Source organism: Spermophilus citellus (assembly GCF_964194105.1).
Source record: "Spermophilus citellus genome assembly, chromosome: 5".
NCBI lineage: Eukaryota > Metazoa > Chordata > Mammalia > Rodentia > Sciuridae > Spermophilus > Spermophilus citellus.
The window spans coordinates 11638139-11652957 of NC_138186.1; the positions used below are offsets into that span (position 1 = coordinate 11638139).

The 14819-nt window shown below is 44.5% G+C and overlaps 1 protein-coding gene across 3 annotated transcripts in view; it reads left to right on the forward strand.

Annotated features, from left to right (window-relative positions):
• Window positions 1-4208: 4208 nt before the first annotated feature.
• Window positions 4209-14819, forward strand: part of RANBP9 (RAN binding protein 9) — an 88629-nt gene continuing 78018 nt past the window's right edge. For 2 of the 3 annotated variants that reach the window (XM_081293951.1, XM_081293952.1), the window contains exon 1: window positions 4209-4902. In XM_081293951.1, coding sequence (XP_081150077.1) covers window positions 4350-4902 — 553 coding nt within the window. In that variant the 5' untranslated portion in view covers window positions 4209-4349. Of the gene's footprint in view, window positions 4903-5036; window positions 5189-14819 lie in introns of those variants that run through there. The other variant, XM_081293953.1, reaches the window with a different exon arrangement.

The following is a 14819-nucleotide window of genomic DNA, read 5'->3' on the forward strand; positions in this document are numbered from 1 at the left end:
GAAAGCCTATGGAGAACTAGAAAGAGGAAAATTAGAAAGGGAAGTCAGAAGGACATTAAGAATGTATCTTCTTGTCAAATTGTCATTAGTGTAGGTTATTTCAACCTAAACTATAAGTTTTTGTCCAAATTCTTCTGGAACAGATGAATAAAACAGGTCCCTCTAAATTTAATTTTTGTTTTTTTCCACATGGATTTTATTCCATGAGCACTGAATTGTCACCATTTTTATTCAGACACAAGCATGAAATAGTTCATTGTGTTATCCCATGAGATTCTGCAGTCCATTTTTACCCTGATTCCTGGACCTCAGCAATACTGTCTCCTGGTTTGTGGCAACAGCCAGCACTGACTTTGTGTCCTGCCCAATGCAGCATGCAAATTCAGATGCAGAGCCTCCTTCTGCAGTCATATGGGATGACACAAATACTCACATCTGAATAAAATGGCTTGTATGGGCTGGGGGTATAGCTCAGTTGGAAGAGTGCTTGCTTACTTCACATGCACAATGCACAAGGCCCTGCGTTCAATCGCCAGCACTGCAATTACAAAAAAAAAAAAAAAAAAAAAGGCTTGTGTCATTTATTCCCCTTACATGTAGCTGAACCTAATGATTTTCCTGTAACAGATCACCGCAAAAATGAGGGGATGTCACTTCTTTAGTCACATTACCAACCTAGCCATGAGTTTTGTCCCACTAGTATTGTCTTCTTGCTTTACTCACTTTGATGAAGACAGCTGCCATACCGAAGAGCCCATGTAACAAAGTATTGAGGATCAGTGCTGACCAACAGTTAGCAAGGAGCTCAGGCCCCTAGTCCAATGGCTCGGAAGGAACTGAATGTGGTTATAACACAGCAGTGAGCTTGGGAGCTCAGTCAAGTCTTGGGATGCCAGCAGCTCCAGTGCCACCTCGTGCAGTTGTGACAGATTCCTGCTGCACAGAAACTGTGTGATGATAAATGTTATTTTAAGTCACTGAGTTTGGGGGTGATTGTTATGCAGCAGTAGATGGCTAATACAGGCCCTAAATCCATACTACAGATCTTGACTCACATTGCCATGACACTTTTCAGTCTCCAGAAGGATATTATCATGGACATTGACTAAAACAGGCTGTCCACCATCTGAACTTCTTTCCTGGTACAGAAAATGCTCTACTCTGGGCATCAGTGTTCCTTTCCCCACTAGGACAGTAAGTTCTAAACTTTTTTCATGCTGGGCCTTGCACAGAAAATAAGATGTGTAAGGTACTCTGTGAATTTATGAGATTGTTCACTGGGATCAGCTCTGGGGACTCTCAGGCCACCCTGAGCTGGTTTCAGTAACATATCTCTATAGTCCTACTGCTGGATAAACTGGAAATCTCTGCTTTTTGGCAGTTCCTGGCATGCACACACAATGAGGTGTGGTCAACTCTGAAACTTGAGTAGTGTGAAGATGAGGGGTCAGAAGAGTGAGTCCACGTGGTGAAGGTGCTATTTGGTGGTGATTTCTGTTGCTAATGGTGAGGCCTGAGCTGGTCTATTTATGCCTCCTGCTCTCCTTTGGCCTTTGTTTTCAGACATCCACTGTCCAGCCTCTGGTCAGTTCTGAGGCCCATGCACAACCTTTTCAGTAAGTTCTTTCTGTGCTTAAGAAAGCCAGATTTGGTTCTTATTATTTGCTCCTGAGAAACAGATAACAAATAAGTAGCAATGTTACAGCAATACACGTGAGACTAAAGATAAAGATGCAGGAAGAATGTGGATAAGTTCATGGCTAATGGATTTTCATCATTTATATCTCTGTGTATGATTATAATATTTTGTAATGAAAATTTATTTTTAATTATGCTCTATAATTGTCTATTATAGAAACATTTTTATGATTTTACATCATGTCTTTTTGGCAATGATTTGGGCAGTGCTATAATTATCACAGTCTTTCTTATTTAGTAATTTTTCTGTCTTCAAAACAATATTTTTATGAGGCCATAAAATATTCGTCTCAGCCTACGCCTATGCAAGAAGCCTGGAAGAAGTGGGTCTGAACTTGGGCCTGAGATCCACTAAGTCAAGAGGAGGGGGTGATTTTTTTCTAATTGGTTGGCTTTCTTCTGTAATTCCATTGCTCTGAAGGGATGTCTTTACAAAAAATTCATATGAATACTCCATGCTCCAATAAGATGTCAGATAACTCTGTTCCCTTAAGTTTGATTTCCTTAACAGAAATGGATTCCACTATCCACATGATAAGTTCTAGGTGTTTTCTAAGTGTGCTGACTGAAAAAGAGTACACTTTCATGAATTAAATCTTTTTTGGCTGGGGCAAGGGGTAGATACTGAGGATTGAATCCTGAGGGTCTTAACCACTGAGCCACAACCCCAGCCCTCTTTATATTTTGAAGCATGGAGTTGTTTATAGGCCCCACTAAATTGCTGAGGGCCTAGCTAAGTTTCTGAGGCTGGCTTTGAACTCATGATCTTCCTACCTCCTCAGATTCCAGAGTTGTTGGGAATACAGGCATGTGACCCTACCTCAAGCTAAAAGACCTTCATGATTATTTCAAGAAAGTCTGAGAAGGCCTGGAGCCCATTTTTTTCTAGCATGGCGGTCTTACATTTAAATAGACCTTGGCTTATATTAAACTCATTGCTGTTGCTGGACACAGTGGTAGAGGCCTGTAATCCCAGTGGCTCTGGATGCTGAGGCACCAAGGCATCACGAGTTCAAGGCCAGGCTCAGCAATTTAGAGAGGCCTTAAGTAACTTAGAACAACTCAATGACATCATGTGATTTAAAGTGCAGTGCCTTGAAAAAAAGTCATCAAATAATAGGTTAGAATTATCAGATATTTTTATTAAAGAACAATTGGGCATCTACTTGTGTGGGTAATTGAGAGAGAAATTAGGCAGAATGACTCAGTTCTGGCCTGGCACTGAGGACCTTCAATTAAATCACCTTTCACCTGCATTCTTCAAAACATAAATAATTCGCTATTCAATGCATTCGTTGCTTTTTTGATAAATTGCTATCATAGTATGGTTTGAAACAAAATATCAAGTTTATATTGTGTAGATGACACATGTGGAGCCTGATCTTGCCAGCGAGGGAAAGGATAAGCTACACAAGGGGAAGTACAGACAACAAACAGCAAGGCTGTGACAGGTCAGAGAGCAACACTTGGCAAGTTGTGCCAAACGAGTTGACCAAGCGCACTACTGGGAACTGCAAAGTAGGAAGTACTATTTTTGACTCTGCTGACCTCGGTAAATATATCTCCTTGTTTAAAAAATGGGCACAATTCTCTGCTGCCTAACAAAGAGGCCTGTTATGAGGATTAATGAGCCCATAAAGTGTTCCCTTCCTACACACTAGAACCGTGCATTCCTACAGTGGGTGCCGCTGCCCTTTGAAGACGTGCCAGTCTACGCTGGCATTCCTAGGGTCACTCGCTCTACCACCCTAAGTTCACCGTAAAGTCCTCATAAAATTATGTGGGGACTTTGCTTTCGGGAACGACTTCCACTGCCCCTACGGTAGAAACGCCCGAGCATAACGAGCTGGGTCGTGGCCGAGCAGAGAGGCGGCTCGCAGGCCAGCAGCCGGCGGCGCGGCCCCAGCCCCGGGGCTCTCCACGCGCCGGCCTCGGGCGCTCCGCCTGGCGGGCTCGCGGCGGCCCCAGCCGGGCTCGATTGCTCTCGCCTGGGCGAGCAGCGGCTCCGCGGCACCCCGCGGTAGGGAGGTGGGGCGACGACAACAAAAAGAAGTCAGTGGGCGGAGACTCGCCGGCGACGGGGGCGGCGCGGCCGGCTCGCGGGAAGAGGCGGGCGCCTCGGGACGGACCCGCGGCGCCCGCAGCCCCGCGCCCCTGCCGGCGAGCGGCGGCGGGCCGGGGAGAGGCGCCTCGCCGCACGCAGCCGGGACCCGGGCCCGCCCCCGCCGCCCGCGCGCTCGCCCGCCCGCCCCTCGCGCCTCCGTCCCGCCCCCTCGCCCAGCGCCGCCCGCGCGCAGCGTCTCGCGCCGGCCGCCAGCCCGCCCGCCCGCCGGGAAGCCGCCGCGAGAGCAGCGGCCGCCAGCGCGCCTTCCCGCCCGCGTCCCCGCGCCGCCTCCGCCCCCGCCGCCTTGTCCCCGGGCCGCGCGCCCGCGCTCCGGCCAACGTTCTCTCGGGGCCGCCCGGCCCGCCGCCCGCTCCCGCGCCTCTGTGCCCCCAACCGCCGCGCTCTCCCGGGCGCGCGGCCCGCCGCCTGCTTCCGGGGCGGGCGGACTGGGCGCCTGGTGCCGGCGGCCGCAGCGACAGCGCCCCCGGGAAGCAGAGGAGGAAGGAGAGAAGAGGTGGAGGTGGCCGCAGGCTGAGTCGCGGCCGGGATGTCCGGGCAGCCGCCGCCGCCGCCGCCGCCGCAGCAACAACAACAGCAGCAGCAGCTGCCGCCGCCGCCGCCGGCCGTGGCCCCGGTCTCTGGAGTCGTCCTACCCGCGCCCCCGGCCGTCAGCGCCGGCTCCTCTCCGGCCGGCTCGCCCGGCGGCGGCGGCGGCGGCTTGGGGGCCGCGGCGGCCGCCCTGCTTCTCCACCCGCCGCCGCCGCCGCCGCCGCCCCCGGCCACCGCGGCCCCGCCGCCCCCGCCCGCCGCGGCGGCCGCCCCCGCCAGCGCGCCCCCTGCGCCTCCGGGCCTGGCGGCCGGCCCCAGCCCCGCCGCGGGCGCCCCGGCTCCAGCCCTGGCGGCAGGCAGCAGCGCCGCGGCCCCCTTCCCGCACGGCGACTCTGCCCTCAACGAGCAGGAGAAGGAGCTGCAGCGCCGGCTGAAGCGCCTCTACCCGGCCGTGGACGAGCAGGAGACGCCGCTGCCGCGGTCCTGGAGCCCGAAGGACAAGTTCAGCTACATCGGCCTGTCGCAGAACAACCTGCGGGTGCACTACAAAGGTACGGCGTGCGGCCGCGGTGGGAGCGGGGCGCCGACCCGACGTGTCCGGCCGCCGCCTGCGCCGCGATCGGCCCGCCCCCGACCCCCGCCCGCGCGCGGGCGCCCTGGGAGCCGACTGGCCGCCCGACCTGCCGCCTCGCGGGTGGGCGCCGGGTCCCGCGGAAGGTCCCAGGGTGCGGGGCGAGGACAGAGTGCCCCGGGTGGGGAGGAGCCGGGGCCCTAGGCCCAAGCAGGACGCCTTGGGGAGCTCGGCTGGTCGGGACGCACCTGGCTTTCCGATCCTCGGTGAGATACGTCTTGGGGCTTGCAGGGAGAAGCTAGGGACTGGAGTTGGGTTACATTGTTCTCCAGGTGGTGGGTCAGGCGCTCTCGCCTACGTAGGGGGACGCGAGGCACGATTCCGAGGTACGTTTTGTAATTAAGGGAGAGCAGGGATGTATGGGGGGAGGAGTGATCAGTGGAGGATTTTGTCCAAAATTAGGCCAGAGATTGTCTAGGGGGACAAAAGGACAAGGGACACAAGTTTGCCACAATCTGTCCTGCTAAAAGCAACTGGAAGGCTCAGAGAGAAACCTCAGTGGCAGCATTTTCTTAGGGGAGCAGAAACCTCTCTCCAGACTGGAAATTCCCAATATTTCCGGGTTGGTATTAGGTGAAGCCTTGTTGAAAATAGGATTTTTTTTTTTAAATGTGCGGTTTAGTATTTTAGAGAAAATTGGCCTGTGTTTTACATTTGCCATTAAAAAAAAAAAAAAGCAAACCAACCACCTTCGGCTTGTGCCCCCCCCCCCACCTCTCCTAGGTTAAAACAAAGCTTTATAAGAGAATACATTGCAATGGGGATTTTTGAAATGTATTGCAGATTAGTGGTATGCGTCAAGTTTACTTGTGGAAAAAGAGAAAAGGAGGAGAAAAAAAAATTCAGTGTATCAGTTTGTCTGGAAACAAATCCAGTGTTTCAGGCCCCAAGCGTGAAGCAGGAGCAGGAGCGTTTACATTCTAAGCAGCCTCGTTTTGATTGGCTACAAAGCAGCTTCTTCCTCTGATCCTAGTGGCATGCATGTAAAGGGTATAAACAACCTTGTATAAAAGTATACAGGACTGAAATTTGAGAAGAACCTTGATAAGTTACAATTTAATCGGAAAGGAGAATGGCAACAGATGTGTACTCAATTATTTGGCTGGAAAGAATCGCTCACAAAAATGGGCCTTGCTGAACAGTCCTCCTTTTTAATCCTTGCCATAGATCCAAAGAAGCGCTTTCAATTTTGAAAGTGTTCATAATTGAATGTTATATTTCTTCATTTAAACAACTACTAATTTCAAAATAGTTGATCTTTGTTTTCTCTCATGTTAGAAGATTTTGTTAATTTCCTTATGAAGCATTACTTAAACTTGTTTTTAAATTTGGACAGTGTTGTGTTATGAAGTGTTTACTTCTAATCTGGCTCATCAACTTGCTTTTGTTAGACTTGACAAAACTTTGTCATTTTAAATTAATAATTGATGGTGCAAAATAAGCCTTTAAAACCAGAGGCAGTATATAGGAAAGATTACTGAAGAAAGAATTTTAGCTTTCCAGGGTCTTGCAGTATTTGTGATTGTAGGTTTGTTTCAAGACAGCATCTCTTTAGTAATGTGGGAGTTGAACTGGATGGTTGGTAAGGAAATTTCCAGTTCTGAATTTCTGTGCTGAGATTCGTGATTACAGTTTATTTATCTCTGTAACAGGCTTTGATTAGTTGTATGAACTTCTTTTACATAAAATTAATGATTTGGGTCAGAGGAAAGTGCATGTTTATGTGAAATTGGTTAGAGTTTGGAATATTTATAACACTGCTGTCTCAATTATTTTTCCCGTTGACCTTTTTTATTGCTTTCTGTTGTGTAATACTAGATTCACTTTCTGGAAGCATCACTCGCTTATAAACATAAACCATTACTTCTGGAAACAGATTTTGTTGTTTGTCATCCTTGTTTTTTCTCCTCTTCTGGTTTCTCTTTGTCTCTCCCTTGTCACAGACAGTCTTTCTTTTCCCCCCTTTCCTCTTGTTGGTATTTTAGAGTCTCTTGCTGTGTGCTTTCTGTTGTTACTGTTATTTTTCTCTGTCTTCTGAGAGCACTTCACCAAATATAGTGGGCAAGTAACCTAGTAGCAAAGGGAAAGTATCATAGGTAGTGGATGGTAAAACTTTGAAATCACAAAATGAGAGTGGATTTTTATTTAATTTGATCATTGTACTCATTGATTTTATCTAAGCATTACAAAACTTTAAAAAAATTACATTGGATATTTTTGCATATTCCAGAATTTGAAAAAAATCATAATTATTTTCCAGAATTATAGATTTCCCTTACTACCTTTGAAATTGAAGTATCTTGGTTTCTTTTGCTCTTAACGTGTTCTGGGTTTAAGATTTTTTTCTTTTAAATTGGAATTGCTGCTTTTGAAAGCAGTATTGTTCCATAAATGATTTGAAGGGATTAATGCAAAACAATGCCACATGCATGGTTGGATTGCAGAAGAGTAGCAGGGTGTGTGTAGAGGGGTGCATGGTAAGAGTTTTGTAAAAGACCTTTTGCTTAGCACACGCTGACTATGGAAATGCCCAGGAATAGCCCCTCTTATTTTAAAAATTCTTCTCAGTGTTGAATACCCAAGTGACAGTTTTTTTTTAGACTTAGGGTTTTCTTGTCTCTGTGTGTAGTGTGTGTGTGAGGATTGAACCCAGGGCCTTGCACATACTAGGCAAGCATGAATATGACAATGGATTCAATTAGCCTAAATGTTTTAATTACAGATTGTGTCTCTCTCTCTCTTAATTGCTCCCCCCCCCCCCCCAAACTGGGGTTGGAAGTGGGAGGCTGATCCACTGAGCCACATCCCCAGTCCTTTTTATTTTTTTGAGACAAGGACCTGCTAAGTTGCTGAGGCAGCCTTTGTACTTGTGCTCCTCCTGCCTCAGCCTCTTGAGCCACTGGGATTATAGGTGTGTACCACCATGCCCAGCTAGAATTACATTTTTATAGTTTTCAAATTATTCAGATACTTTACAGAGAATTTTGATACATACTGGGCAAGATTATGGAATTGTAATTTTAAATTTGTCAAAGTGGGAGCACCTGTAGGTTAGATTTTTTCCCCAGCCATAAGCCAGGATTGAAACTAATTTTACTGATTATAAATTCAGTACTTTCTTCTATACCATACTGTTGCCTTTTTCAGTTTGTGCGGGACCTAATTAATCAAATAGGTGATCACATAGAGACCTTTGAGAAGAATAATTGAGATTAAAAGTACTCTAGGGCAGAAAAGATAATAGAGTACCCCGGAGTGGTGGCTCTTGCCACTTTGCTCTGGAGGATTGCAAGTTCAAAGGGAGCCTCAGCAATTTAGCAAGGCCTTGAGCAACTTAGGGGGAGACCCTGTCTCCAAAAAAAAAAAAGAAGGGTGGGGGTGTCAGGAACGTGACCCATTGGTTAAGTGCATCTGGGTTCAATCCCTAGTAGTAAATAAATAAATAAATACATGAAAATAAAAATAACTGGAAGACTGATGCCTCACAAAGGTTCAGACACCTTAATTTTACCGAGTTAGGATAGCTTAGGAGAAATGCCAGAGAACTGAAATTTGGTAGGGAAGCAATGAAACAGTGAATTACATTTTTTAATTGAAGCATTATTAACAGTATCTAGCAAAATACATTGAATTTTAATGTGCCCAAATCCTCCTTCCACATCTCTAGTCATTAGTTTTTAACACTTACTAAATATAATTGTGTAATTTTTTACCTTAAGGTTGAACAAATATTTCAACAAATGCTTGCTTGTCTACAAGTACAAATGTCTGTTACGAACTTACAGTGGTGATGCAGAATTGTTTCTTAAAATAAAGGAATTTAAATATCAAACCATGCTCTTCCCAGGGAATCCTTTGCCAAAATTTTAGGAAATTAGCTTTAAAAATGCCACTTGGTAACTACAACTGAAGCAAGTGACTGTAATAATAATTGATTGAGCAATTGCTGTAAGGCAAAGAGTTCTGGGCATCTTGTATGTATGTCTTGCTCACTGCTTATTCTTTCTCTCGTTTACCTAATAAACTTTTAGTGAATGTTCACATAGTGCCAGGTTCTGGGCACCGAGATAAGAGATACTGCCTTTGAATTCACTGACTCAAAGGGCATAAAATGTAGCAGTGAGGGAAGTGTTAAAAGAGTGCTATGGAAGATAGGAGGAGCATCAAACCCAGATTGGAATGAAGATAGTTAGGGACAGCTTCTTGGAGGTTCAGTAGGTATAGGGAAGAAGAGGGGCTGGGTGAAGGGAAAACAAAAGCACAGAGGAGAGGGTTATGTTTTGTTTGCTTTACAGGCAATTTTGAGTTGTTGGAATTTAGTGTGTAACAAGGTCTGAGAAAAGATTGAGTATTTTATTGAGCTTAAATGGAATTCTGTAGGAGATGGGGAAGTCATTATACACACACACCCGTGGTTCTGGGAATTAAACCCAGGGCTTTGTGCATGCAAGGCAAGCATTCTACCAACAGAGCTAAATCCCCAGCCCATCATCAAAGAATTTTAAGTAGGAAGTGACTGGTTCACATTTTCATTTTTGTCACATTGCACAACTGATTGGAAGGTAGATTCAAGGCGTACAAGACAGGAAGTAACAAACTCACTTAAAAGACTTTTGTGTTAGACCATGTTAGAAATAAGGTCCTCTACTTGGTCTGTGGTAGGGTAGAGAAGAGCAGGTATTTGTGAGATAAAGGTAGAAGTGAGAGGGTATGAGGAATAATGGAGAGAAATCAAGAGTGATGTTTGGGTTTGTAGCTCTGTCAGTTCTGGCAGTGAACCATGAATCAAGTAATTACTTTGAAGAAGTTAGTTAAATTTGGAGATAAATAAAAATGGGAATCTTAACTCTTGATCAGTCTTCATGGAAACTAGAAGAAGCTACAAAAACAAGCCTTGTGAACAGGTCTTCTAGAATTAAGGGGATTTTTAAGTGCTCTCAGCAACTGGAATTCATGACTTTTTATTTTAAGTTGAGGTGACTCAACAACAGTTGCAAATTTCTGGTTTTCTTCTCTTTTCTCTACTGATTTATCTTTTCCTTCCCATTTTACATTCCTGAGAGTTTTATCAGATTGGCCTAGCCAATTATCATCATTCTCAGTTGGGCAGAACTTTTCATTTCATGTGTGGTGTGTATTGGTGGCCTTCAGATCAGGTGCTGACCTGTGTGAGTCATCTGGGGTGTGAGGGTAGTTAACGCACATTATCCTCCTGGCACTTGAATTATCTGGGCTCTGTTTATTTCAGTAGGGACAGTGTGTGAGACATTTTCTACTAGGGAGGGTTGGCAGGTGCTTGAATTTCCCCCAATCTTGGTAGAGAGGTCGAGGTCATGACTGATTTAGGGGTCACCTCTGGGTGGTAGATGCACTGGAGTGTGTTGAGTGAGAAAAGCTGTGAGCTGAAACTGGAGCCCTGAGCAGCCACACCACTGGAAGACTGGATGGAGCCCAAGAAGAAATAGATGAGAGAGGTGCCTGGGTGGCAAGGAGGGTAGTGTCCCAGAAGCTCAGCAAGGGAGGTGGCCTATAGTGTCCAGTGCAGCGATAGGTATAGTGGTATACGCACAGCTTTATTCTGGAATTGGAAATCAGATCTTTGTGACTTAGGGAGGGCAGTTTGAACTGATTTGATGGGGACAAAACCAGCTTTTAGTGGACTGAAACAAAACAGAAGGACTAAATAGGATGTCACCATAGATTACTCTTGAGAAATACAGATGGAAGAAGAGATTAGGCAGAACCTAGAGGAGGTGGAGGTTGAGACATGTTTTTTCCCCCCTTCAATTTTTAACAACTGATAGTGGATTTACATTTTAGCTGAGAGTTAGCTTCTGATGACAGTATATAAGGTGGAAATCCCACACAATCAGTTATCCTTAAAATCCCTTTGGAAAGTACAGTCAGAAAGTCATACCATTCTTTTTTATTTTTTTTAACAACTGTATTTTATTTATTTTTATGTGGAGCTGAGGATGGATGCCTAGCTGCGCTAGGCAAGTGCTCTACCACTGAGCTGCAATCCCAGTCCCTGGTTTGTTTGTTTCTTAGGTAATGTATGACAGCGGAATGCATTTTGATGTATTATATACAATTGCAGCACAACTTTTCATTTGTCTGGTTATACCTGATGTAGCTGTAGTGTCGACCATATGTGCAGTCATACATGTACCTAGGGTAATGATGGCTATCTCATTCCACCATCTTTCCTGCACCCCCCTTCCCCTCCCTCCCCTTTGCTCCATTTCTCCCATGCTCCCCCACAATCACTCTTAAGTCACTCTTTTTTTTGACTGTGTGGGTAAAACTGATGTTAAAATGAGAACATATTAGTCCAAGTTGTGATGTTCCAGTAAATGTATACAAAATTTAATATTAAAAAAGTAGATATTAGCAGTACCTGGTTTTTACAACCTTCAAGTTAAAAAAAAGAATTCATTGTATTTGTCACCAACCTCAGTACATTACTGGCAATGATTTATAACACAGAGGGATAGGACTTTGTGAAAGGTGTATGCGTTTTTGGGACATTCAGCTCTTCCAGGTTGAGGGGAAAGGGGGAAGAAATTGAAGAGGATGAAGCTTGGGGGCTGAGCTAGTGAGGGCTGGGAGACAGATGAGTGTTTCCAGAGCACAGGATAGTTAGTCTTGGAGAGGAGAGGATGTTCTGTTTCTCTGATAATAGTCGAAGAGGTGAAGACTTGGGGGGGGGGGGACGACAGAGACCATTTGTAGTAGGATAGTGGAGAGTTGAATATCATCCTATCTAATGGCATATCTTTTTCTTTTTAAATTTTTTTGTGTGATTGTAGTGGAAAGAATGCCTTTATTTTGTTTATTTTTATATGGTGCTGAGGATCAAACCCAGTGCCTCATGCATGTTAGGCAAACTCTCTACCATTGAGCCCCAACCCCTGCCCCCTACCATTTTCTTGATAAAACAGACTCGCTGAATTTGAGTAGAGGACTTACAGCTTCAAGTGAATGGTGAAAATGCAGATTAGCCATTGCTAGAGATGGGGAACAAGCTGACTGAGGTTTTCTGAAAATACTGTAGGTATCCCTGGGAGAGTCTGGGTGACATCATTTGATCATAATGGTTGTTTGCAAGATTGTTGGACTTTATTCAGTGCAGGTCAGCTGTCTAGTGCAGGAGTATGGGAGGTAGCTTATAATGTTCATGAAACACTATAGTTTTGCTGGTTGAGTGGGATGGAAAGAGAGGCATATGGGGGAAATCAAGGTATTTGAGAGCTTTTATGTGATTCCCAGATAGCCTGTTCCAGGAAAAAGGGAGGGAAAAGCACAAAAGAAGATTCAGGGAATTGGAGTTAATGTGATTTTTTTTTGAATTGGACTCGGGGCATTCCAACACTGAACCGCATCCCCAGCCCTGTTTTGTATTTTATTTGGAGAAAGGGTCTCACTGAGTTGCTTAGCGCCTCGCTTTTGCTGAGCCTGGCTTTGAACTCCTAATCTTCCTGTCTCAGCCTATGGAGCCTATGGGATTACAAGTGTGTACCACCATGCCCCGAATGCCTGTGATTTTGATGAGGAAGTATAGAGTGGGGTCTTCAAAAAGAGTAGGGAACAGGAAGATAGAGGCATTTCTACTTTAATGCCATAAATGCATTGCTGGGCAAAGCACATTTTTCCACACAACTGTGTGCTAAAAATAACAGGCTTATGGGAAAATTGGGGCTGGGCAGCCACTTAAAGCCTATGGAACTTTGTGACCGTTAACCAGAGCACTACAAAAATTACAGTCCTAATAAATTACAAGCCCAGTTAAAATTTCCACTGGCATTTATGCCCAGTATCACAGGTGATTTTTTTCAGCCTTAGACTCTGGATCTTGGGCTTCCTTCTTCACGATGTGTGTGGTGGTAGTTTAATTGAAATGAAAATATGACTCGGGTAGCTTTTTATTTCCTCCATTTCCTTTTTTGCTAAATAGAACATCCATATGTATTAGAATGGCTAAAACTGGAAAAGCAACCTGATAGTGCCAATTGCTGGTGAGGATGCAGAGCAACAGGAATTCCCATTCCTTGCTTGTGGAAATGCATAGCAGCACAGCAGTTACATTGGAAGATGGTTTGGCAGTTCCCAACTAAACTAAACATATTTTTTTCCCTGTTTTTTTTTTTCCACATTTTTTTTTCTTATTGGTGCATCAGACTTGTACATGATAATGTATTTGTTGTTAAATTATTTGTGCATGCACACAATATAACCATATAATTTGGCCAATAATAGCTAAACATACTGGTAACCATATGATCCAACATTTGCACTCCTAGGTATTTACCCAAGCCATCTGAGAACTTATGCCCACATAGAAACTTGCATGTGAATGTTTTTGAGGATGTTGTTTTGTGGTGCTGGGGATTGAACTCAGGGCTTTGAATATGCTGGGCAGGTACTTTAGCACTGGGCTACATTCCCAGCCCTGTATGCGAATGTTTATAGCAACATTTTATAATCACTAAAAACTAAACAACCAAGGTATCTTTCAGTTATTGATGAATGGGCACACAAATTGGAATACATTCATACAATGGAATATTACCAGTGATTAAAAAAAAAAAAGAGCTATCAAGTCATGCAAAGATGTGTCTGATCTAAAATGCATATTGCCAAATGAAAGAAGCCAATCTAAAAAGGCTAGGTACTGGGCTGGGGTTGTGGCTTAGTGGTAGAGCTCTGGCCTAGCATGTGCAGGGCCCTGGGTTCGATCCTTGGCACCACATAAAAATAAATAAATAAAGGTATTGTGTCCAACGACAACTTAAAAAAAAAAAGGCTAGGTACTCTAATTTGAATTATCCTGGAAAAGGCAAAACTATAGAGAATAAAAAGATGAATGGTTGTTGGGGGAGGGGTTGGTGGAATAGACAAAACACAGGATATTCTTAGAGCAGTGAAAGTATTCTGTATGATCCTGTAATCATGGATCCCTGACAGTATTTCTGTGTTGAGCCCATAGAACTTAGGACAAAGAGTGAACCATAATATGTGCAAGTAAAATCACTTAGGACCCGGTGTGGTGACATATGCCTGCAGTCCCAGTGACTTGTGAGGCTGAGGCAGGAGGATTGCAGTTTGAGGTCAGCCCAGGCAATTTAGTGAGACCTTGTCTCAATATAAAAATGGTAAAGCGATTGAATCCTAAATTCAATCCCAGTTTAAAAAAAAAAAAGTCTTTTAAGAGGGGAAAATCTCAGGATAGAAATACAAAATGTAACAAAATAATATAACTCATTACAAATATATGAAGGAAAGGGAAGGGAGGTATGGACTTTAAGTAAGTAATTTGGAAATGAATGGAGTCTAAAAGTAAAGGGAGAATGGATACCTAAACTTTGAACTTTAGTTGATAAAGTTGTACGCTATGGCAATATGGGCTGACAGTTCTGATACTGCTTGCAATACATGTATACTGGAATGATTTAATTGAACAAATGGATGCGCAAATGATGGGAGCCAGTTTTCTCACCATTGGGGTGGGATTTACAGATAAGCAAGAGGAGGAAGTTGGAATTAACCATGAGGTCATAATGAATTAGAATTGGAAATATTAGTATGAACTCATACTTGGCTTAAGGATGTTTACATGTAGAAACATAGATTATATGTATGTGCACTGGTTCACGTGTTTCCCATATGTTTCCTTGGCTTTTGTCAAGAAGAGGGCCTGGAATCGGTGACACTCCAGGAAAGGTGAGCACAACTAAGTAACTGTATCTTAGGTTCTAATACTGTTTTTCAGTAAAAGAAGGCAGAACTTCTTGGAGAAATGGCCTATTCTAGGATAGGGGCAAGAAAAACAGAGGA